Below are 24,246 nucleotides of genomic sequence, written 5' to 3'. Positions count from 1 at the left end.
CACTTTTCCCGGTGCATCATTCTGGTGATGAATAGGAGCATTTTAGAGTCTCCAGGGGAGTTCAGCTGCAAAGGAAGAGTCCCTCTGAAGCCAGAGGTACAGAAAACTCTGGTACTGCAAGCTGACCTCCTTGTCAGTAATGCCTGCATCACAGAGCAGGATGATCTTTGTCTGCCAAAATACCCTTATAATTCACTGCTCAATTACATGCAATAATGGGCTATTGCCTTTCTTGGGTCACTCGTCTTCCAGGTGTTTCTTCATGAGTTCCCGGATTTGCCTGAAGCAAGAGAATGGTCACGCTGCATTGTGCAGTCCATTTGCTCTGAGGTGGCTGTTACCATTCATTTTCTATTCAGTAGGAGAGCACACCCACGATAGGCTCTTGGCATGCAGTCACATCTGTACCCTGTCAGGTGGCTTGTTTACTCACTGTCACATTAGAACTCTGTAAGCACCATTTTCATATCCTTTGGGTTTTCCTTTTGCACAAAGAGCCTGTGGGATTTTGCTGTTATGGTGACTCTTAACATCTACAAGCACCTGTTTCTCTTGGGATTATTGCAATATCACTGCTACAGTAGCAGCTGCATTTTGTAGGACAATTTCCTCATTATTTCCTTTTAAATTGTGGTACTACCTATAAACCACGGTAACATGTAAGAGTCATAATGAGGTGAGTGCTCTACAAATACAATGAAAAGATAGTCCATTGTCCAAAGAGCTAAATGTTTAAATTACTTAAACATATAAATCATAGGGGTCATAGAAATCTGTTTTTTTCAGAGTATTAAGTTAAACTTCCTGTGGAAGACAATTTTCCTGAATCAAACCAGCTTGCTTTAATCCATCCTTCTTAATAGGAATACTGAGTGGAGTCCCTGCAGAAGTGGGTCCAGAATACCACTCTTTTTATAGCTGCTAAAGAGCAAAAAACATAGTTTACACTTCTAAATCTGCTAGGAAGGTGTGACAACAGTTTCCATTTAGTGCTTCACTATAAAAAAGAGAGAGATAGAGAAGGAGGAAAGTGAGGATGCTGGGTTTGATTTCTCTTATTTGTTATACAGAAGTAAATCCAGTAATCCTATCCACAAATTATTCCTGGTTTATGCTGATGTAAGTGAAAGGACTCAATGCAGTTGTTCTTTCAGATGCAAGAAAATCTAAAATTCAAATGTCTATTATAACATCAAGAATAAGCCACTCTCCATCTCTACAGTCTCCATTTTATTGCTGCTGGTTGTGAAGGATCTCTGATCACAAGGATGTAGATGAGGAAAAAGAATGGTTTTCAAATTCTGTTTTGGTGGCCTGGACTATTTCATGGTAAAATGAACATTAAATATACTTACAATGTGCACGTCCCATGTACAGACAGATACAGCTTATATTCCTGAGTACAAATAATACCTACAAAATATACCAGGTGTGCAACTAACCCAATCATCACTTGTGCTGTGTATTACTTAATCGGTGGGAAAAAAAGAGAATTTTTTGGAAGAGCTGTTTCACTACTGTATTCTGCTTGTTCATTTTTTATAGGCTTTTCCATTTGGGTTTCCAAATGTTTCTCTGGAATAACATGTTTCCTTGTGTTCTGCACATCATTTTCTGTTGTGCCCATGGAGGGCACAGTGGGAGTCAGTCTTTCAGCCAGTCCACTTGTCACTTCATCTGCCATATCGTTCCAGACATTTTCTGCAATAATAAATAAATAAATAAAATGATAGGGTAAGACTGCAGACTCGTAGCAGCAAATAAACACAAGATTGTCACAAATTCACAAAAAAACCCCCACCAGGTTAAAGTTTTCTCTGGGATCTTACAACCACTATTGATGCATTCTTTCGCTCTGAAAATGAAGTGCACTGTGGTGTGGTGTCAGATGCCATAACTATTTTGCTGTCAGTAGGGAAGAGATATTTCTATATGGATCTTTAGTACTGCCAGCCTTCTTGCTGGCAGCTGCTATAAAACATAAGCAATGCATTTCTACAGAAGAGAGAAATAGTGGCTCTATCCACCACATTCCAGTGACCACCCATTATTTGCACACTGTGTACTATCACCTCACCTTACTTCAGACAGATTATAGTAAAGAAATACTAAACACTGATACAAATGCACTTAGTTCTCCAGGTAGCACACGCTTACGAATATTGTCTTTTTTCTTTTCTGGTGTAGAGAAGGAGCCATCACTCAGCTTCCTTGAAGTCTGTGTTTTCTGTTTTGCTCTGTATATTTTTGGTTCCTGGATCCATGCATGCTTCATTGCCTCATCGGGAGTCATGCGCAGGGCAGGTTCCCACCTTAAATCCATGGTAGACAAATAGTTATTCAGCTATTTCTAACAGAAAATTACTGTAAGCCAAAAGGTTCAGTATTGTCTTCTCAAAGTCAGGTCATGAGGACACTTTTTGAAACAAAAGTTTAACTGAAAACAAGGAAAAAACTTATGTCAATTTCTCCATCCTTCAAAACTTTTTATTTACATCAGCACTGCCCTCTGCAGCATCAAACCATTTTTAATACACAGTTGACAATGTTATTAGGGTAGGGATCCTATTGAATATTTGTTTCAAGGTTTTTACGTTCTGTCAGTGCAAGCTCAAAGAAAGGGAACATAAATGACACATAGGATAATTCATTAAAATATATGTCTTCCCTAATTTAACTGTAAAGACTTAGCGTAACAAAACTTGTATGAGATCTTACTATGGAACTGAAAGGCAATTTTTTTTTGCAAAATCCCTACATTGACTTTATCCTCTGACAGGTTTCATTCACTCAGTTCTCACACCCACACACCCACAAGTACCAACTGCTCTGGCCAACACCACTTGTGTGTCACACAGAGGACAAGGGTTGTCAGTTACTGAATTCTCATCACATCTCTGGAGTTCTTTTTGATTGGTGATGATGTACTAGTCTTTAGGCAGATTTTTATCTCCTTTAAGAGCCACGTCCTCTTTGGTCATGGTCCTTCAGATCAGAACCTTGCTGACTTCAGTCTCCATAAATGTTAGCAAGGTAGCTTCTCATGGCCTGTTTTTCCTTGTATTTTGGAATTTATGTTTGTTTTTCTTTCAGGCTAACAGGAAAATGAACAGCGTGTGTGATATTCTGCAACCCTGTTGCCATGCAGTTGCTGTAAGCTTTGGGATTTTCCACTGGTGGCCTGTGCTGTGGTCTCACCAGGGTGCAGGCTTCCCAGCTGTGACACGGGCAACACGGCCCCTGGTTTTACACGGGGTAGCACATTTACAGGTCTTTTGTCACCAGCACATACTATTCTTTCAACCCCTGTTCTGCTGTTTCTTCCAGTGCTCAAACCCACACACATTTCCATTCGTACTGCATTCATATCAATCCCAAGATTTCTGTTACTAATCTCTGTATTAGTTGCGGACTGTTTTGTTCTGTCTAATCTCAGTGCTGTCCAGAACTGTACAGAAATAACGTAGGAAATCAAACAGATTCTTGTCATCACAAGAGCCGAGTGATATTTATTTTTTTGGTGTGATGTTTTCATCTGCAAAACAGGTGTATACAAGTCGATCAAAACTATTTGTGAAGTCATGGCAAATGTGTCAGGCTGCTTTGGACAGACACAGAGTGGCAACTGAAAAAGACAAACCGGTTCAATTCTTTTTGTCTCAAAAAGAGTTTTCATTTCAAACCTTACTTCATTCCTTTGAAAATCTAAACAATCCCATAAACATATAACATTTTTTTCCTGTGTAACCTGAAATGACATCTTTACAAGGTTTTTTTTCTTCACTGAAATTATTTTCTAAACGTTCTGATTCAGCTAGCAAACCAAAATGGATCAATGATTTACACAGATTTAGAAAACAGAGAACATGTAAAGCAACCTTCCTGTGAAGCAGAGAGGGATGATTTTTTTTCATGTAATCACAAGTTAGCATGGATTTCTTTAGAAAAGTACGACTGAACTTCTAGAAAGAAACTTACAGTCAGTGCCAAAGAAGACACAAAATGTTAGCTTTGCATAAGATACAGGTAAGACTGGAAAAGCTATAGGACCAGCTTCTGCTGCCATTACGCAGTACAAATTAGGATCCGAGCTCACCCTGAAAGCCTTACTGCACCTAGACAAGAGGTCAGCATTTAAGGCAACCAGACAAAGGTTTGTTCCTCCATGCTCAGTCGTTTAGTTTGATGGATGAGAAAAATGACATTGGTAACCACCTCCCAAGAAAAAAGACCTATTAGTAAAATGACACCCCGTATCAGCAGGGTCCATGGAGTCCCACCCTGTAAAATTCTTGGTAACCTGCCCACCTTGGAAAAGACACGTGATCGTGTTTGAGCCATGAAATAGTTTGCTTCTTCCTCAGCACTTCATTTATTAAAAACTCCCATTGACTTTGTGATAAGATACACTGGTGACACTGAATTGCATCTCCTCCCAGTACACTTTGCCACTGACACTCTCACTGTGACTGTGCTTTGCTCTTGGAACAGGTTGCCACAAGAGGCTGTGGATCACCCTCTTTGGAGATACCCAGAACCTGACCGAGTTAGGTCCTGAGCGACCTTCTCCAAGTTTGCTCTGCTTTGAGTGGGAGGGTGGGCTAGATGACTTAACTATCCAACCTAAACTATTCTGTGATACTAGGTAAAAGGAACCCAGCAGAAAGAATCTGTAGGATTGCTACTTTGTGTGAAGACTGTTAACAGGGTATTTGCATTTAGCAGTTTATAAAAATGGGCAAATCATCAATTTCCTTTAAGAAAACAGCTGTGGACCACTTGTCATACTAGATATTCAGTAGCAAAGTCCTTGACTGGAGTAAAGTCAGCAGTTTATCCTAGAAATCACAGGATCTGACACATATTAGACTCTTCTCATATCCTGAGCTCCAGTGATTTGTGAAGATCTGTTCCAATGAAGAGAATGGAAAAATACAGCGTATCAAATAATTCCTGAAATGTGCAATGTGATTGCTGTCAATAGAAAATAAATGTAACTTATTTTGATATATATATGTGTGTGTGTATATATATATATATATATATATATGAGGAGAAAAAGGGCTTAAACCAGGATGCAAACTACAAGGTAACACTCCTGTAACGGTGTTAATTCTCCACACTGACTGCCATAGTCAGGAAGAACCAAAGAAACAATACCACTGATTCCAGGGTGGAGACATGGCTGAATGTACTTTGCTTTTTCATCCTCTACTAAGAGGGAGGTGTAGAGTGTACTGGAACTAAAAAGAGTCTAATCTCACCCAAGGGAACATGCACGCAGAGAGCAAGATCTTTGTGAGCAGATATTCAAAGAAGCAGAACTGTTTTCATACATATACCACAGCGTATCACCCGATTGCTACATCCAAGGCCTAGCACAGAAAATACAGTCAAGGCATTCGAGCCAGCTAAGTCAGCTCCAAATATAACTCCTGCTGGAGGGGAATTGGAAGACTTGCTTCCCACTGGAGTGGGAGTTTAGCTTTAAGTACAAAACCAAACTTCAATCTCCAGATATGCGCTGCCTCGGGACAGTACATTACCATTATCTATGTTACCTGAATGAACCTTTATCTGTTAAAACAGAAAGGATTTAATACAAAGGCCTCAATGGGTAAAAAACATTGCTTTTAGAGTCTAATCTCCAGCATCAGAAGATCTGCTTTTAGATATGATGATATCAGTTTTCTTTTGTACCTTGGACTAATCCCATACAGTCTTTCTGCGCAATAATTTCTTCCTGCAATAAGCTGTGAATAATGATGATAATAGTTCTTCAAATGCGACCATGTGGAAAAAACACACAAAAAAAACCCCTCCAAAACCCCCCAAACAACAAAACACACCACCCCAAAACCCCAACAGATACAAAGATTTTAAAGGTACAAGAGAATGAAAGCAAAGCCAAAACCAGCCAGCTGCATGTCAGCCAAAACTGTGAACTCACATTAGACATCCTTTCAGAAAGTCCAAGAAACCAGCATCATGGGTTTTCAGCACTGTGCTTAGATCCTTCGAGTCTGGGCATCTCTTTTTTCCCTTGCTGTTAGTTATGGATTTAGGAAAACCTTTGGAATCTTAAAAAAATAAAGACATGCCCAAAAAATTACATTAAAAATCCTCACCAAATATTTAAGGAGTTGCAAAACCAGTACCCATATCCATCCCACTAATTCTGGGTTTTGCCCTTTTGGATTGATAGTCTGCCAGCACTGTGGCAAACAATATCGGTTACATCCTAGAGACTGCATCCTACACTGGGGTTTTTTGTTCATTTTGCGTGATTTCCAAACCTAAGTTATACACAGAGGAAGGAACTTAATGTAAATTATTTCCCAAAGCCCAATGCATTTCTTTTAGTAATAATATTTTAAGGAGTAAGAGTGGAATGGATTTCCCAATCCCTCCTCTATCTTCTCGGCTATGAGAGGCCCACAAGACACAAAGAGCACAGCACCAGGTTCATTTGTAGACCTCATGTTACCCTTTTGCTGCTCCTCAATACCTCTTCCTGAAAATGTTGTTAGTCAAGAAGCAGCTAAGATTCTCTGACCCTGCTCTTTACCAGTGCTATTAACTACCGATTAACTAGCAAGGAGGCATCCAGCAAGGACAAACAATCAGAAGCAGTTACCAAAGAACGTTCGCTTCCTTGATGCAGCCTGGATAAAATCAGGTGGTGGAAGACCCAATACCTTCAACATAGAAAATTAATTCATGGAGTTACTCCTCATTTCATAAACATACATAGCAACCATCAGGAGAGATGTGGTATTTCACCCTCCATTTGAAAAGAAGTTGAATGACCTAATTTACTGTGAAATGTGTACAAACTATTTCTTCTTGTGGCATTTAGTGGGGGAGGAAGACAGGGATTCCTTACAGTTGTCTGCACACAGAAAATGCGATCTTATAAAGGATGACACTGGAATCTTCACTGTTACAGAAGGCTCTAAGAACAAGCGTCTCTGTTAATGACAGTTGTAGGAGGCCACATGGAGAGATGCTGTCTCTGAAAAATCTTGTACAAATTGACATGGCACTAGAAGGATCAGAACTTGGGGCTGAGGTCAATGTCAGGATGCAGCTTAGCGATTGGTATGGAGTAACCAAGTGACTTGCTTTCATGGGTCAGTAACATTTGTGCTGGGTAGGTGATCTGAGGCAGATGTCACAGTATGTTCTTAAAACTCTTTGAAAAAAATTTACCAAGATGATACAGCCAAACTCCTTGGCAGGGGCACAGTATAAGAAGGGGCAATAACCACAAATAGGGGCTTGAGAAGTGCAGGGTGACTAATAGGAAAAACTTTTCCATCAGGAGAGTAGAGCAGCACTTGAGCAGGTCACCCAGTGGGTTTCGGCTCAAACCTTTGAGGGTTTCAAGATCTGCTTTCAAGACAAAGCCACAGCTGGCTACTCAAACATTAGCAAAAATCTCTCCCTCACAGGTGTTTGGACTCAAGAGGTTCAATTTAACAAACACATTTGACTTCTAAGAGAAGATGATCCTGTTATAATTTGGATTGCTTTTCCTTTCCCTTAGATATGTTTCTTCTGTTCTAGCTTCTCCATACAAATCCTGACCAGGTTAAAATATGTTTCCTTCAGAAGAAAGACAGTGAGTGTACAAAGCAGTTTGGCACATGAAATGGAAATAACGGTTTTGCATTAGAACCCGTCCTCTCAAAAAGCCCTTTGGCTGCAATAAACCTCCCTATAAAAGGCCAGCCCATAGCCAATTATTCTTGAGATTTCTCTTTGTTTCTGGCTGTGTAGTTTATCAAGTGAGTATGTAATTCAAAAGACAATCTCAAAAGTTACCTCCATGATGCAGGCAAGTTGGTCAACTTCATTTTCTCCTGGAAACAGCGGGTAGCCTGTGTAAAGCTCAGCTATGATACAGCCTAAGCTCCACATATCAACCGCCATAGCATAAGGATGACCAAGAATCACTTCAGGCGAGCGATAAAACCGGCTCTGAACATAGGTGTATACTATATCCAAATAGAAAATCAGACAAGAAGCAAAATATCATAATCGGGACAGAAATCAGGATTCCAGATTTCACAGAGAAGTGAAATACATGTTCAGGTATCATCTATCTACTCTTATCCATTAGCTGACATTGAGGGATTGCTCACATAGGCTCTGAAAACATTTTCTAACTCCATCCTAAAATAAATAGGTGATATGCTTTCCACTATTCTATTTGGAAATCGCTCTTCAACAGGTTCCACTGAAGGAAATTATTCTACTGATGCTGTGATTCAGCTTATTCCATGTTCATTTTCCCATTTGGAGATCTTCCCCTTGCATCAGTCAACAGTTCTTCATTATCACAGACTTGCACTGTAGAAAATACTGGTTTCACTGACACCTAGGGAACATCTCCTACTGCCTTCTGATTTCCCTATTAATGCAAAAGATCTCATTCCAAGATTGGGACTTATCATAGTGAATAGACCAATTTTTTTACCTCTTGTCATTCAGACAACTGACTACAATTACAGCATGGAAGCTCTGTTATTTTCTTATTCCTATCTCTCTGATGGTCACTTTGTTTATATTTGTGCACTTCTTTACATCCCCACATATTCAACATCTTTCTGGAAGGAAAGTGCCCTGAAGAATAAATGCTGCACAATATGCGATTTCACCAAATCTGTGCAGTTAGAGAGTACCACGGTGGCACGCTGTGCCCTTATGCATTTGACCAATTGCATAACTGTTGTCTGCTTTTTGTCATCCTTGTCACACATAAATAGCTGACTTTTTGCTTTCTACTTTGAGGGTTGTACCAATTCTTTTTTTCAGCTGGCAGTCTCTCCTCAGTCATGCTCCATCTTTCCTTTCAGTTGTTTTGAGTTTCAATTTGTTACCCTCCACAAATATCTCAGGCTGCATCTCAGATCACATTCTACCAAAACACGGGCAAAAATAAAAAGATCATGCACTCCTACAAAAGTGGGATGTAAATCTAATGGTCTGAATCCCAAAATATAGATGAATAGGTTTGACTCTGCTTAAATATCAATCTTTCATAGGAAAAATATGAGCCACTTAAGGCTAGTTTTGTTTTTCTAAGTTAATAAAATGCAGTGTAAATTTCTTTCTTGTTTTTTTTTTTTGTTGTTGCTGTGTTTGCTCTTTTTTAACAGATGATTTTTGCATTCCTAATGATGATGTCATTCTTGCTCTACAATATGGCTATTAATGTTAAGATTTGTCATTAGGTGAATATACATTAATTTCTGCTTTATAAATTCTATTCTTGTTATCTCCTGCACATTCTACTTAAATCTTTAATAAAAAACCCCAAAACCTGAACTTAGACTTTCTGAACTAAAAGCATAGTTCCTATTCCCCCTGTTGTATTCATCTAAAAAGTACCTATTATAATTTAGTCACCTTTCTCTTAACTGAGAAAGGCTCTCTGGACCTGATAAACTCCTTGTTAAGTGAAGTATTCGGATTATCCTCACGAGCCTATTTCAGCTAGCCACTCTTGCAAATGCAGTTCTGATTTCAACAGTAGAGGAGCTGATCAGGCTTGGGACAAAGAAAAAGCAAGGTAACAGTTTACTTGTCTCCTACCAGTATTTGTTCCACCATCAGTGGCTGAAGAAGTTAATAAGATTCTAATTAGATGCATAGGTCACTATATTATCTCAATCAAAGAAATAGTTTTTCCACATTATTTAAAATTAAGAAAGCTTATTAAGAAAATTACATCAACTTGACTTTTCTGCAAACCTCTTTGGTGTTCATAGCAGCTTGATCCAAAATCAATAACTTTAACTGAACCTTGGCCTTTGTGGTATAATAATATGTTCTCCTAAAGAGAAAAAGAAATCACAAGGAAAAAAGGTTTTAACACCACATTAGGTTAGTGAATACTTTGGAAAATAAGCAATGCATAACACATTGGGTTTACATTTACTTGCATAATAAAAGCTTCAAACTACAGCTTCCTTGGGTATGCATTTGCTAACATCAGTAGACATCCAATAATGTGCAATTAACCAAAGCAGAGGGGAGATTTGTAAAGGTACCCAGTTTGGAGGTTAGCTAGGCAGGGACACTAGTCCCTCACGTACAGTCCAAGCCACTGCACAGAGCAGTGTGTGATGCTACCAAGGCACCAGCCAGTGAAGATGCTTGCCATGGCAGCAGTGACCTCCCCAAAACCCACTGTTGTCCATCTAATAAAAGGCAAACTGCATCTGGTCACTGAACTAACCAGAACCATCCCTTTGTAACCACAGAAAGCCCCTGCCCCATGAGCGAGCTTTATGTCCCAGTTCTTCCCTCCAGGGCTTTTGACTTTCTCCAGGCTCTCTGTAAGCTCACATCTCCCCACCTCACAGCGGTGTGATGCAGAGATCCAAAGGCAGTGACGAACAGAAATGGCAGGGTCCTACGGATTATAGCTGGGTGCAGGTGGGTACAGCACTGCGCACCAGTTGAAAACCAGCTTGAAAAGTGATTCTTACACAACTAGCTCAGAGCAACATTTGCACTGGTGGGTAAACATAGCCTATTAGCTCTCTTCTGCAGAGTTGAATTTTATCCTCATTAAAAATCTATCTAAATCAAGGATTTCCTTTGATTTCCTTTCTGATCATACAGCCTTCCCACTTCTTAGCAGAGATGAGAACTAATCTATCAACCAGTTTTAAGGTGATTATATGACAAAGCTTGGAAGGACAGAGCAGTTCCCAGGTTGATGCCAAAGCCAAAGTGGTCTTTTGGGTAATTAGTGGACTCATAAGGGGAAATACTTTGTGTGGCAGGAGGGAGAAGCTGCTACCGGTAAAAGTCACGGCAAGGACTGATTTCCACTGCCCAGCTCTTGGTTCTGCTGCGGGAAGAAGCACACAGCTCGCTATCCGTTCGTGCTCGTGGCAGCACCGTGTCTCTAATACTGAATGTCTCACAATGCAAGGGAGCAGATTAACTGCAAAACCAGGTGCTGAGGGCAGTGATTGCCCAGTCTCCATACTCTACCTTACATTGAGAAATATCATAGGAGGCAGACGGAATAACAGGCAACATAAATTAAACTCATGAAACTGTACAATTGTATAATTAGAACAAAATTCGCTTTTAGTTAACTCACTAAATATTCACTAATGTGTTACTCTATTTAAATACAGACTATGCTCACTGATCTTGCCAACTTCACTCCTTGTCAGTGGCTGCCTGGAAACAGACTTCCTGTTGGGCTAGTTGTTTCTGATTAAGATATTTTGATTATCTTGCAAGCCTCACTGCTCACTGCAAATTGGTTTGGCAAAGATGTCGGCAAGACAATGGGTACAGACAGTATGTGACTCTTAATGAAGATACGTGAAGCAAACTGAAAACAGAATTTCACCCTTAGCATTTTTGCTTGAGATCTTATTTGTTTATTTCTTTATTGGTTCGTTTGCAGTTTTGAAAAAGAAATCAACATGAATGTTCACCTGAAATGAAAATAGAATTAAAGTACTTCATAAATCACAGAAAATAACAAAAATTTAAGACTGGGGCTTAAGGAGAATGGAAATGTTTCACCTAGCATGAATACTAAGCAGATATAGCACCACAAACCAGATCACAGATGTTCCTCCAGAAACAGGTGAAAATCCTAAATATTGTACTGTAGAATTGCTTTGTCATTTACTAGGCTACTTAATTTTATAGTTATGCATATGAAATGAAATAGATATAACAGGATAACCTGAAACAGGCTGTCTTGTGAATATCTCCTTGTCCTCCCTCATATTGAAATACTTGATTTCATAAGTACTTTCTTTCTTTAAGCAAAAAGTCACCTGAATTTGATTCACGTTTGCATACATTTTGGCAATCAATCTCATACAATACTGCAGTAAATGAACTGAATCAACGCAAATAATCACTCATCTAGTACTAATACAGTCTGAAATAAAGTATAGCTTCTGCACAAATACCCTACTGGGTCTTAAGGATTCTTCTAAGAGTTCCTCTTGATCAATAAAAAATAGGATTAAGCTATTTTTTTCTGTACAGAATAACAGGTTATGAAATGACTGTACTTACAGGCTTCAGATCACAGTGAATGATTCTTTCCTCATAGAGCACTTGTAAACATCTCAGCACACACTGAGTGAAGTGTCGAATTAAAGACAGACTGAAACCTTGAAAATTGTTCTTTTTGATCAACTCATATAAATTTATTCTGCAAGGGTTGTGGGAGTAGAAGAAGACAGAAAGCAGAAAAGAGATTAGGGAACTTCTTTTTAAAGGTATGATTAGTTTACAGTGCATTAGAGTGTTTAGCCTGTCTTCCTACATGAGGGAGGACTTGTGTAGAAGAAAAAGACTTGGCTCTTTTCCTCCTTGAGAATGCTGTTCTGCGCGTAACATCCACAAACATCTCCCTGAGACTCCAGATCTAAAGAAGACATAATGTCAGTGGACTTGCTTGCTTCCTTGCTAAACTCAGAGCTATGTTACACAGCTGTGCTGATTTTCACCAGAAACAGTGATTGTTCAGGAACCGAGAGAAACAAATTTTCTTCAGTCTCCTTTTGCTCTCATTTGTCTTTGCTTTGGCACCTTGTCTAAATCCTTTTCATCTAAAGAGTCTTTATCAGGAGTAAATCTTTCTAGATAAATACTGCCATAAATTCATGTCTTGTTAGGTTTTATGTCACTGTCATATCTTAGCTCCTTGCAGTAGGGCATTAAACGATGTTGCTGACTTCTGACGGGCATGGTTGGCAACATGCATATGCTGCCCTGAGACCCCAGGGACCAGCAGCCCCAGTGGCACTGCCCAGTAGCCTGGGGTCCCCCCACCTGACCACAGCCCAGCGTCCCATGTCAGCCCCCTGGGGCCATCAGCCCCTACTGAAGCAGCACCATGGCTGGTCTCCAGCCCCTTGCAGCCCTGCCATGGCCCCCACCACACCAGGCCCCCCCAAAGGCCACGTCCTCGCCCAGCCATGGCCCATCCCAGGGCTGGGGCTGCCCAGTGCCCCTGGCTGCCTGCTCCCGGCTGCCAGGCCCTGCCCTGATGGAGTGGAGGGAGCCCTTATAGTCCCAGGGAGCCCCCAGCCTGAGCTGCACCCCAACAAGTACTGAGAGCTTAATGTGGGTCATCGTTCGGAGGGGGAAATGGCTTCAGGGATGGTGGCATGGATGGGATGCAGAAGCATGTCCTCACCAATATGGTCTCAAGAGTTGTCCTCAGCAGGACCACATGCGTCTGCAAGGACATAAACAACTGTGCAACCACTGGTGCTGGCAAGGAGCATTCCTTCAGAACTAAATGAATTTACCACAATTGATGGAGAAGAAAGTTCACAAATTAAGGGGTTTTCACTGTATTTTAGAAGGAATAAAAATTTAACCAGACAAATGTCTTTATATGACAACCAGTCTTCAGCTCTTCTGCAAAGAGCTGACCGTAGTGGCTATCCTGTGAACATTTTCCTAGGAGCTTCTGTAGCAGCTTTCTGAAAAGACTGGTCTGTGTCTTCTCTGGAGAGGAGGAGTCAGCTCTTACCCCTGTGTGTCTGTGAGTGGCAGACTCACATGCAGCCACACAATTAATTAAGTTCTCTTTGAAATTAAACCTTCCATACAATGATGAAGCCTCAGCAAGGGCTGTAACACCTGCAGTGATGGGGGCTTTACTTTAAGGGACAGGGAACTGTGGGTAACTTTCATAATTCCAACATGATGCTCTGATTACAAGGAGGCTGGCGAATAAAATCAACTGACTTCTCTAAAATTCTCCAAAATTCCTCCTAAGATGTACCCTGCAGCTCAGTTTCATAGAAAGCAAGAAGAAACTACATTTTCTAAATATTCAGTATTATTCTTATTTATATACCCTGAAGTTTATCAGTCCTGAATTCATTGTTTTACTCTTTTCCCAATAGGTCTTTCAGGGAAGAAGACTTCAATACACAGCACAGAAAATAAGGGACAGATCATGTCACTGTGTGTGAAGTCTGAACGGGGCCTTTTTCTGTTCACCTTTGATGATCAAAAAATCATCTATGCAGTCTGTACTTAAGACAGCATTCCTTTCTTGTAACATTAAAAGCTGCAATTTCTCCTGAAGAAATAAAAATTAAAGCTTGTAAAGCACAAGATCTACAATGCTCCTTAAGATTTTTGTAAAGGAAAATATACTTTACCCCAGCAGTTCAAAGGCAATACAGAAGTGATTGCGAAAGTAGAAGTATTCCTTCATGTGGATGATATTGTGAGTATCATCTTTGTCCTTCTTCAGGAGAGCATCAAGGATCTTCACTTCTACCAAAGCCTGGCTGTGAAATCTGAAATGTCACGTGACACGGGAATGATAACATTAACTCAGTCTAGCGTTTGTAGAATTACAAATGCTACAAACATCATATTCTTACTGTAAACTCAACATGTGGGACGATGATTAAAAATTTATCATTCACCGCTGTTAACTATTGTAACTTTGATTCATTACGGTTGTTTCCTAGTCTAAATATACTGGCCTTACATAACACTTAAGAGTAGTTATTTTGACTTGTCTAAAAAAATGTTTTAATGAAAAACTTTCAAATGAACATCCAGAGTAAAATCCTAGTGCTTTCCAAATCTGTAGGAATGCTTCTGTTTATTTGAACAAGGCCATCTTTCACACCTACCACAGCAAGACAGTCTGTTTTGAAAAGCATCTTTATGTTTATTGCTCACTGTGGGGGAAAACTGAACAGCTAAAGCTTTGTTGCTGGAGTCAACAGCAGCATCCTCATCTGCTTCATTGACTCTGGGTCAAGTTAAAATGAACTAAAATATTGTAAACCAGTCACATAACAAGAAGAGGTTGCTTAGGTCCACAGTGTAGAATTTTTCATGTTAAAACGAGCAGCTGGAACCTTCCAGCATATTCCTGTGGTTTTGGAGTCTTAGGCAGGAATGTATGCTCCCAGCTCTCAGTCACGCAGGGCTGGTTACCTGGGTTGTGTATTAACTGTGTCACAGATACAGAGACCTCCTTGTAAGTCTGGAAAAACTGTGCCTGCTTTCAGAGACTGAGCCTCCACTGGGTTCAGGCCAATTCTGAGTCCCTGACATCACCTTTCCTCACTCTCTTCTCACTGTGTTTAATGACGCTCAGCAGGCTTGATTTTGCTTTGTTCACCTTATCCCTGCCTACATAACAAAGAGCTGATTGTACTGGTTTAAAGTCAACAGATGTCTCACCTTTTCTTATTCCTTATTATTTTCAGTGCCACTAATTCATTGGTTTTATGATCCAAGCATTTAGCCACCTGCCCAAACGACCCTTTCCCAATGACCTCCAACACTTCATATCGGTATGCAATATGGTCATGTAAAACCTTCAAAAGAAAACAAACTGTTCAGGTTCAAATAATATGCAAAAGATCAAGCTTTAAAGTAGTTCATGTGCGTGTGACTTTGCTGGCTATGAAAGATGCTGGACTGGTAGCAAGTGCAGTCTACATTAAACAAGGGTGACATGCTTCATTAATCCATCTACCTTGCATCAATCCTGAATGAGATGCAAACAGGTCTCTCTTTAGGATTCCCTTCTGAGCTTTAAAGTGATTGGTACTGATATTTTCGCTATTTGAATATTTATCTTCTAGAAACAACATTTATCTCAAATATATAACTTAAGAGTTGGCAGACAGTCACTACAAATTTATTGAGCTGAAAATTAATACCATAGCTTTTCCACTTACCTTTAAGTAGGAACCATGCTCATCATCGTAACAATTATTATTCTGGGTTTCGGGCAAACCTTCAATCTTTTTAGCTTCCAGCCCAAGAAACCATAGCTCTGTATAATTGAAAATTTCTTTTTGCTCATAGACTGTTAATTGGTTTCTAAAATTTTTCAAGGCTTCTAAATCAGAAAACAAGAATATAAAACCAAAAATCAATAAAATATCAGAAACATGATGGCAAATTGCTTTTACAGTGGAACATTTTACAGTAGCGCATGCCACTTCGAGCAGGAGGCTGAGTAGCTGTTAGAGATCCCTTCCAACCAACATTTCTATGGTGCTGCAGTCTGACATTTTGCACAAAAATATGTTTCTTTTTTCCTTTTCTGACTTACAGTACTATGTTCAACAAAGAATTCATCATCTGTCAGCAAGACCTTTAAGAGAGCTTAGGTAAAAATCATTTGATCCTGTACAAAGTTGTGTACCTAGATGTTTTTGAAAATCCCATCTGTTGTCTATCTGCTTCAGCAAGCTTCATAGGTTACATTAAAAAAGGTGTATGATTTTATTGGTTTGATTGTCAGATTTACAAAATGGCAGCAAGCTTTAGTTAACCAAAGCTTTCAAGTATCTGTTTTTCCGATAGAAAATGTCAAGTACACATGCATGAGGTTAGGAATTAAATGGGGCCCAGATCTGCTGTTCTAGTTCTGATTCTTCCTCCACAGAAACATTTCTGCTACCATAACACCTCCACTTACATCACTGAAATCTAGATAAATAATCAGACAGTAGCATTAAAAATCAATGTACTCTATAGGCATGCGTGTGGGTGTTTTGTTAAACAGTGGCAGATCTTCATCCACTAATGCAGGGATGCTAAATTTTTTCAAAGCCAAAGGCCACCCCTTTTTTTTTTTTTTTTTCCTAGACTCCTTCTAAAAATAGATTAACTCTGCCAGAAACTTTCTAGATCTGAGAACTCCCAAAATGCAATTTAGCCCACATAGATAAAATGTGACACAGCTACAAGCAAGTGGGAAAAGTGTTTTATCACTGTAATAGAATATTACTGTCACCTATGTGATCTGTCGTAAGTCTTAGATGAATATACATTCTCTTGTATAACGCATACTTCTCTCATTTATATATATGTGTTAGTCTATTCACTCTCCTATTGTGTACATCCCTGAGTAGGATTTTTAGAAATCACTGAGTCCATTTGTATGTTTTTCCTTCACATTTTTTGTTAAATATTTCAGTGACCATTTAGCACAGGACCTCTGGTCAGCGAGTATACGACTGCACACATTCCTTATCTGTGCAGGCAGTCTGTCACTCCAGTCTTTTTAGCATATTCTGTTATATTCTACCTGAAGCTGTCATAGGCAGTTTGACACTAATGCTGGTGCTTTCCAGTTTTGATGTTTTTTTCTGGGCTCTGGTATCACTTTCAGGAAGACTGTCTGGAAGGTTAAATTGGGAAAAATTGCCTTGAGTTCCATTTTCCTGCCAAGCAAAAAAAAAAAAAAAAAAAAAAAGTAAATTTTATTTTCAGATATTTTCATGAACATTCATCTGATGTCCAATTATATAAATACACACAAAAATATATGTAAAATGCTACATTCACAAAGACAAAGCTGCAAGATACTTATTTTGGATTGGTTGAGTGATCTATGTCTGTTTTGTGCTGAGACAGAACAAGCATGGCTGGGGACTAGAACGCCCTGCTTACCCAAAGAACAAATTCTGCCAATAGCACTGGAGGCTATTGGATCATGGAAAGATAAATCTCTAAATACAAGAAGGAAGTTCATCTTCCAGTTTCATTAAATACATGGGCTTTTGTTTTCTATAAATACTACAAAGTGCCATGGTTTGATTAATCGCAGTAACTCACATTAACTATTACAGGAGGGCAGGAAAGACAGCATAATAGGCATTACCCATCTCAGATTTCTGTGTGGGCACATCCACTGGGGAGTTGTGCTGGAATCCCTGAGATTGCTTCTGCAGTCCATGGAACTGCAGGGATACCAGCCTGGGTCTGCACACATACGCATTCGGAACAGAAACATCAAGACTGGTATAAAGGGGAAATGAATGGGCCTGTGTGGGTGTGGAAGCACTATAAGGAAGCAATTGCAGACAAAATGTTACACAGATGTCATCTATATCAGCAGGTGATCAAGAACCCAGCACATGCAGGTTCTCAGGGCTCCTAGAATGGGAAATCAGACGACAGACTACAGAATCAAGCCATGAAGAGATGATGGAGCACTGGAGATCAAAGAGCATCAGCTAAGGAGACAGAAGATGGTGTGCTCTGGGATAAGGATGTAGGATGTGGAGGCCCAAGCCATGTTCTCCTCAGTCCCTTCATTGAGGGGAAAAGACTCAGCTGGAGATGATGCATCCAGTAGATCAATACTTGGCTGAAGCTACAGGATGGCTGTGGCTTCTATGAACATAGGATGAGGAAGATGAACTGGTGCGCAGAAACTCTGTGATGAAGTAGGGCAAGAGTGTTGCAAAGAGCTTTGCTAACCTAGTGAAGAGGGGTTTTAATTAGGTACAGCAGGGAAGAGTCATCATAACCTAAAGGCTCTGATACTCATGGGGCAATTCAGTCACCACTATCTGCTGGAGTGGCAAAAACATCCTAGGAGATTTCTGGACTGTGTTCTTAATGCAGGTGATGTGAGATGCACTGCTGGACCCGTTACTCACACACAAGGAACAAATGGTTGGGGATGTGAAGGTCAAGGAAAGGACAACTCTGGCTGCAGTGACCATGTGATTGTGGAGTTCAAAGCCCTCAGACAGGTGAATAAAACAAGCAGAATTACAAGCCCTGGTCTCAAGGAAAGCACCTTTTGGCTTGTTCAGGGATCTTTTTGTCATAAACCCATGGAAGACATGGAGGGCAAAGGAAATCAGGAGAGTTCATTGCTCTTCAAAGTCAGTCTTCTTAAAGCACAAAAATAGTCCATTCTAACATGCAGGAAGTTGAGCAAATATTGCTGAAGGCCAGCACGGATGAAAAGAGAACTTCTGACCAGGCACGAACACAGTAAGGAGCCCAAAAAAGGTAGAACAGGGATGGGTTATCTGGGCTACATGCAAGAAACACTAGCTGAACATGCAGGTATGTTTGGTAAAGCCAAAGCTCAGCTGGAATTGCAGCTAGCAAGGGATGTCAATAAGAACAGTTTCTGTAAGTAGATCACCAGCAAAAAAGGAAGGCTGAGGGAAATGTGGACCCACTGCCCAGTGGAAGTTGAGACCTAGTAACCAAGGATTTGGAAAATACCAAGGTACTCAATGCTTTTCAGTTATAAATTTTGCCCTCAAGCCTGCCAAGTCCCTGAGTCTAGAAGTAGCATTTGCGTAAAGAAGCATTACCTGCAGCACAGGGAGATAGAGACCACATAAGCTGCTGGACATACCTAAGTCTGCAGGACCAGATGGGATGCGCCTGAGGGTGTTGAAGAACCTGGCCAATGGCATTGCAAAGCAGGTCTCTATCATCTTTGAATGGCAACCAGGAACAGTTCCTGACCATTTGAAAAAGGCAAACATCACACCTGACTTCAAAAAGGGCAAGAAAAAGGCTTCATGGAACCACAGGCTGGTCCTCCTTACCTCAGTCCCTGGGAGGACTATGGAACAATTCTTCTTGGAAACCATTTCCAAGCAAATGAAAGACAAGAATTTGATTTGGAACAGCCACTAGGGATTGGATTTGCCAATGTAAGCTGTGAGCAAATGGTGTCTGAACAACATGATTGCTCTCTCTGATGAAGTGAGGGGCTTGGCCAGTGAGAGAAAAGCAGTGGACATTGTATACTTCGATTTCAGCAGGGCTTGTGATGCTGTCTCCCACTGTATGCTTGAAGTCCAGAGAGAGATATGAACTGGATAAATGGATCATAATGCAAGTGGAAAATCGGCTGGGTGGTCAGGTTCCAAGGACTGTGATCAGTGGTAATCGATTACTAGCGACATCCCTCAGGGATCAATACGAGGGCCAGTACAGTTTAATGTCTTTATCTGGACAATCGGTGTGTTCGCTCTCTCAAATCCGCAGACCACATCAGGGCTGCTGTCCAAAGGGATGTCAGCAGGCTGGAAAAAATGGGGTATGGGTATCTTCTAAAGCTGAATGAAAAGAAAGGCTAAGTCCTGCACCTGGCACAGAATATACCCATGCAACAGGATGTGCTGAGGGACAACTCAAAGGACACAGCTTTGCAGGGAAGGGCCTGACAACAACCTGAACACGAGGTCGCAGAGTGCCCTTGTAGCAAAAAAGGCCAAACGCATTCCGGGTTGTATCAGCATGAGGACAGCCGGCAGGGTGGGAGGAGTGATCTCCCACTCTATTCAGCATTTGTGAGACCATGCTGGGAATACTGTGTCTAGTCTGGGGTTGGCCAGTACAAGGAAGACATTGACTGACTGGAGTGAATTCAGGGGAGAGGTCTGGGCTTGGTCAGGAGCCTGAGACACGTGATGTACAAGGAGAGGCTGCACGAAATGCATTTGTTCAGCCTGCAGAAGAGGAAGCTTCAGGGCTGACCCTACGGCTGTCTAGTTACTTGACAGAATAGTGTAGAGAAAGCAAAGCCAGACTCTTCTCAGAGGTGTGTGGGTCTAGGACAAGATGGGTACGTTCCCAATGCATACAAGTTGCAACATTGGAAATGTTAAGGTATTAGAAGAAGCATTTTTTACCCTAAGAGTGGTTCAATATTGCAGCAGGCTGCCCTGAAAAGCCGTGGGTTCTCCAGCCTTTGAGACATTCAGAACCCAGGTGGACAAGGCCTTCAGCAGCCTTCTCCAAGTTTGCTCTCCTTGTAGTGGGAGGTTGGGCTAGGTGTCTTCCAAAGGTCCCTTCCAAGCTAAATTATTCCTTAATTTATTTATATCTCATCCCTTGAGAAATTCCTGATGATTCAGAGAAGTGGGATAGGATGGAGACATAAAAGATGAGTTTCTCTTAGTGTCAGAAGGGTACAAAAGCCATATTCAGTAACCAGCACACAGTTAGAACAATTGTTGGCAAGAACAACCCAGGTGATATGATACAGATGGATCAGTGGGCAGTCCTAGTCCGCCATGTCCTCGCAAGAAGTCCTGGCTGGTACCACTTGGATACGTGTATCTTGGGGCTTGTGAATTTGGGGTTAAGAGTACATGAAAACGGGTTTGTTTTAAAATGAAATCATCTTCCCATACTTGCCTCTAAACTTGCTACTTTTTTTGCATTATTAAGTGCTACAAAAGCAGGGTAACCAGGCATGAGGGGCACCATCTGAACAGCTCAAGGACGGGTCTGTGCTGACACAGTCAGTCCTACTGTTACCCTGCTGAGCCCCAGCGCGAGAGCTCCACTCTGCCCATTCCAATAGGCACCCCCTCGTTCAGTAATGCTGTATTTCTAAGGAAGGGTAAACAAAGAAGGTCTCTAAAACATACAGAACATAATCATGCTTTCTAGATTGAAATGTTTATTGTCCCCTGGCATTTCTAAGCCAAGCAAAAGGCTTTCTTATTGGTGTTTACACAGTTGCTTATATAAGTCTATAAATTGCCTTTAAAGAATAATAATAAAAAAAAACTCTGTAAAATGCTTGGCTCCAATCTTTTTACAGAAGATAAAACGGATGGATGGTTCATTTTCAGACGCAAAGGTTAATCATTGGCTTCTATGGGAGCTGAGTGTAGGTTTGACTTATGAAGGCCACAGGATTAAGATTTAAAGAAAATTTAATATATTTTAGACACTAGCCCATTCCACTTTATCATTCGTGCTAATTTGCATCTTGTAGCTTTTCTCAATGATATACACCCCCCCCAACCCAATGAAATAATTTGTAGTAGTAGCAAGCTGCCAATTTCAAAATATTTGAGAAGACTTTTGACTTCTCAAACAAAATGCTTTATGTGGGGACTTCCAGTGCAAGAGATCTGAAAAGACTTCATATGAGAGCCCTATAGAACCTCTCAAATCTCTCAATAAAGAGAATCCATTGAAGAAGAAGAGAGGTGAAAAAGGGAGCGATTAGAGTAGTGGTGGTGAGTAGTGCAGGTCCCTGATTTGTTGGGGAGAGAAGCGGCAAAGGAAGAAGGGTACAGACAGGGGATGGACATAGGGTTTGTGAAAAAAAAATGAGAAGGAATGCCAAAGTGAAGATGACTTCAAAAACTTCCTGTGATGTTGGGAATTCACTAAAATACCTGAAGATATGCACAGCCACGCTGGTAAGTAATCTATTTGACCGTTGACAGTTCTTTTTTTTTTCCTTTTAAACTATGGCTGAAAATGGAAACTGATGCAAATGCTGACACTAAATTTTTTCTCTCTTCCCACATACAAACACACTTGTGACTGTCACTGGCACTCTCTTAGCAGTACTTAAGAGAGAAGCTGATTAACCAGGCAAATACATGATGTCCAAGAGCTTTATAACTCACCTGAAGAGAGGGGACAAAATTCTGCAAGCTCTTATTTGTTATCTGAGGCAGGCTGCTTTCAAGGGGGGGAGGGTTTGCAGCGTCTGCAACCAGACCATGCTTTGCTTGACCTTCCAGATGTGGGAGGGAAAGAACACCACGACTGACTTTCTAAATAGAAAGCAGAAGTAAATGTTACACAACGTCCTAGCCAGCAATTCTGTGTAATACCTTAGAAAACCAGAATTAAAACCTTGGAAAATGTGTATGGTTCACTTCTGACACCTAATGGCGAAGGGGAAAGGAGCAGATGCTCTCCGGCAGCTCCCAGGCGTGCTAGCGGACAGCAGTTAGTCCAGGCAATGGGGCAGCCTGGCACATTTTAGGACATGCAAAGTTTCCCCACAAGAACACCTCCATCCAGCATCAAGGCAGTGACTGCTTCAGCTGGAAAAGATGGTTAGGCTTGGAAACCTGACAGCTGTTCCAGGCAGCAGCGCTCCCCTGAGTGGGGAAAATTAAGCATGTGCAGGGTAATAAGCAGGCATGAATTGTAAATGGCAGGCAACATCATTAAATGCTCCCAGTGGTAGTAGAGAAATTGGGACTGGACTGCTGCCAGGCACCGGGGGTGGAGACACTGGGAGGGTCTTCCCTGCACTGGTTTCTCAATATTTCCTTCCCCCTCATCTTCCATGGAGTTCACCTCGACAAGGCCCCTTTGTTGCACTCCTTGTTATGAGGAAAAGGCAAGCTCTCTGCAAATGTTGCTGAAAAATACATGCTTATACTCATTTGAAAACTCCAGGATTATTAGTCCATCCTTCAGGCTTCTTCCATTTGTTACCTGCAAAACATTCCTATAGCACTCATTCTTTAAAGTTAGCCATTTAAGGATGTAGTTTCGTGAATGTTAGGACCTCTAACATTCTTGGGTATCTAAAGTGAGAGAAATCACACTCTCAGCAGCAAAGAACATTCTCGAGGTAAACTATTTCTTTGGCAAATAATAAAAAAATGATGTGAAATAGATCTGAAATAGATCAACTATGCACTATGACATGCAGAACAAGGTCCAGAGTTAAGGCTATAACCTATATAAGACTGTGAAATTTTTGTCATGAGGGAAGGATAGAAACATATTTGTAAAGCTTTTGACAACAAAGGAGAGGTTTGATATTTTCTCAGAAAGCAAAGAAACAAAACTCTCAATCCAAGCAACTTGAATGAATAAGTTCTGTTTTCCAATACTATGAAAAAGTCTCAAAAACCTTAGAACTGAGATTCCAGTGGACTTTTCATGAAAGCTTTAACAAACAGAAGTGGCTAGGCAGAAGAAATGCCTGAAATGCTACTGAACAGTGAGCAAAAACAAAATACAGGCACTTGGGACAGTCATACAGCTACAGGGGAAATGGAGGAGGGCAGGGAATAAAGGATTTCCCTCTGCTCAGGTTAATTTATTATAAGGAGTCTCACAGAAAACAAGAATTCACATATTTTTAAAGTCAGCTAAGAGTCACATACCTGATGGAAGACTCTGTTAGATCCCAGATGATCTCTTTCTTGAACAGTTAGTTGAGACTGAGAAAAGGCATCCACATGGGAAGACTGCAAACATGAAATGATGGTTTAATAAAAATTATTCCAGAAAAAAAACCCTGAAATCTCTGTACGGCTTCTGAGTTTCTTTCCTTTGTGGTAATGTCTGTGCCAATACAGTGTGTGAGAGAGAACCACAAAAGCTGCTGAAAATGCGCTACGCTCTAGCAATTCCTCTCCCTGTCGAACAGCTGTTTTGTGGGCAGGTGCAGAGACAGCTTGCTTTGCCTATTATGCCTCTCAGCGTGCGTGCTATGCCCATGTGGTCAGCAGAGGGGAAGGGGGGGCTTTGCCATACCTAAATACGTGCTTGAAAGCTGATAGTGTGAGTCTGCTTGGAAGGACAGCTTTAAACTGCCTCACAAGGTACATTGTGAGCCCATCCATTGTTAACAGCAGCATTAAACTGATTCAGCTTGTGGTACAGGTTTTATAAAAACATAAGTCAATGTTTAAATTTACTGTG

General features: G+C 40.8%; 1 protein-coding gene across 1 annotated transcript; it reads right to left on the bottom strand.

Annotated features, from left to right (window-relative positions):
- Positions 1–1,209: 1,209 nt before the first annotated feature.
- Positions 1,210–23,798, bottom strand: DYRK4 (dual specificity tyrosine phosphorylation regulated kinase 4; the record flags this gene model as incomplete). Its single annotated transcript, XM_027782898.2, has 13 exons — positions 1,210–1,701; positions 2,158–2,312; positions 5,951–6,080; positions 6,638–6,698; positions 7,828–8,000; positions 9,760–9,841; positions 12,070–12,208; positions 14,181–14,321; positions 15,226–15,362; positions 15,729–15,892; positions 17,090–17,225; positions 22,200–22,349; positions 23,706–23,798. Coding segments are annotated over 13 exons (1,797 nt in total), but the record flags the coding sequence as incomplete, so codon positions are not given.
- Between the last annotated feature and the right edge of the window lie 448 nt (positions 23,799–24,246).

Source organism: Falco peregrinus, chromosome 6 (genome assembly GCF_023634155.1).
Source record: "Falco peregrinus isolate bFalPer1 chromosome 6, bFalPer1.pri, whole genome shotgun sequence".
NCBI lineage: Eukaryota > Metazoa > Chordata > Aves > Falconiformes > Falconidae > Falco > Falco peregrinus.
The sequence above is the reverse complement of the archived record's forward strand: the minus strand, read 5'-3'. Positions and strand labels throughout refer to the sequence as shown.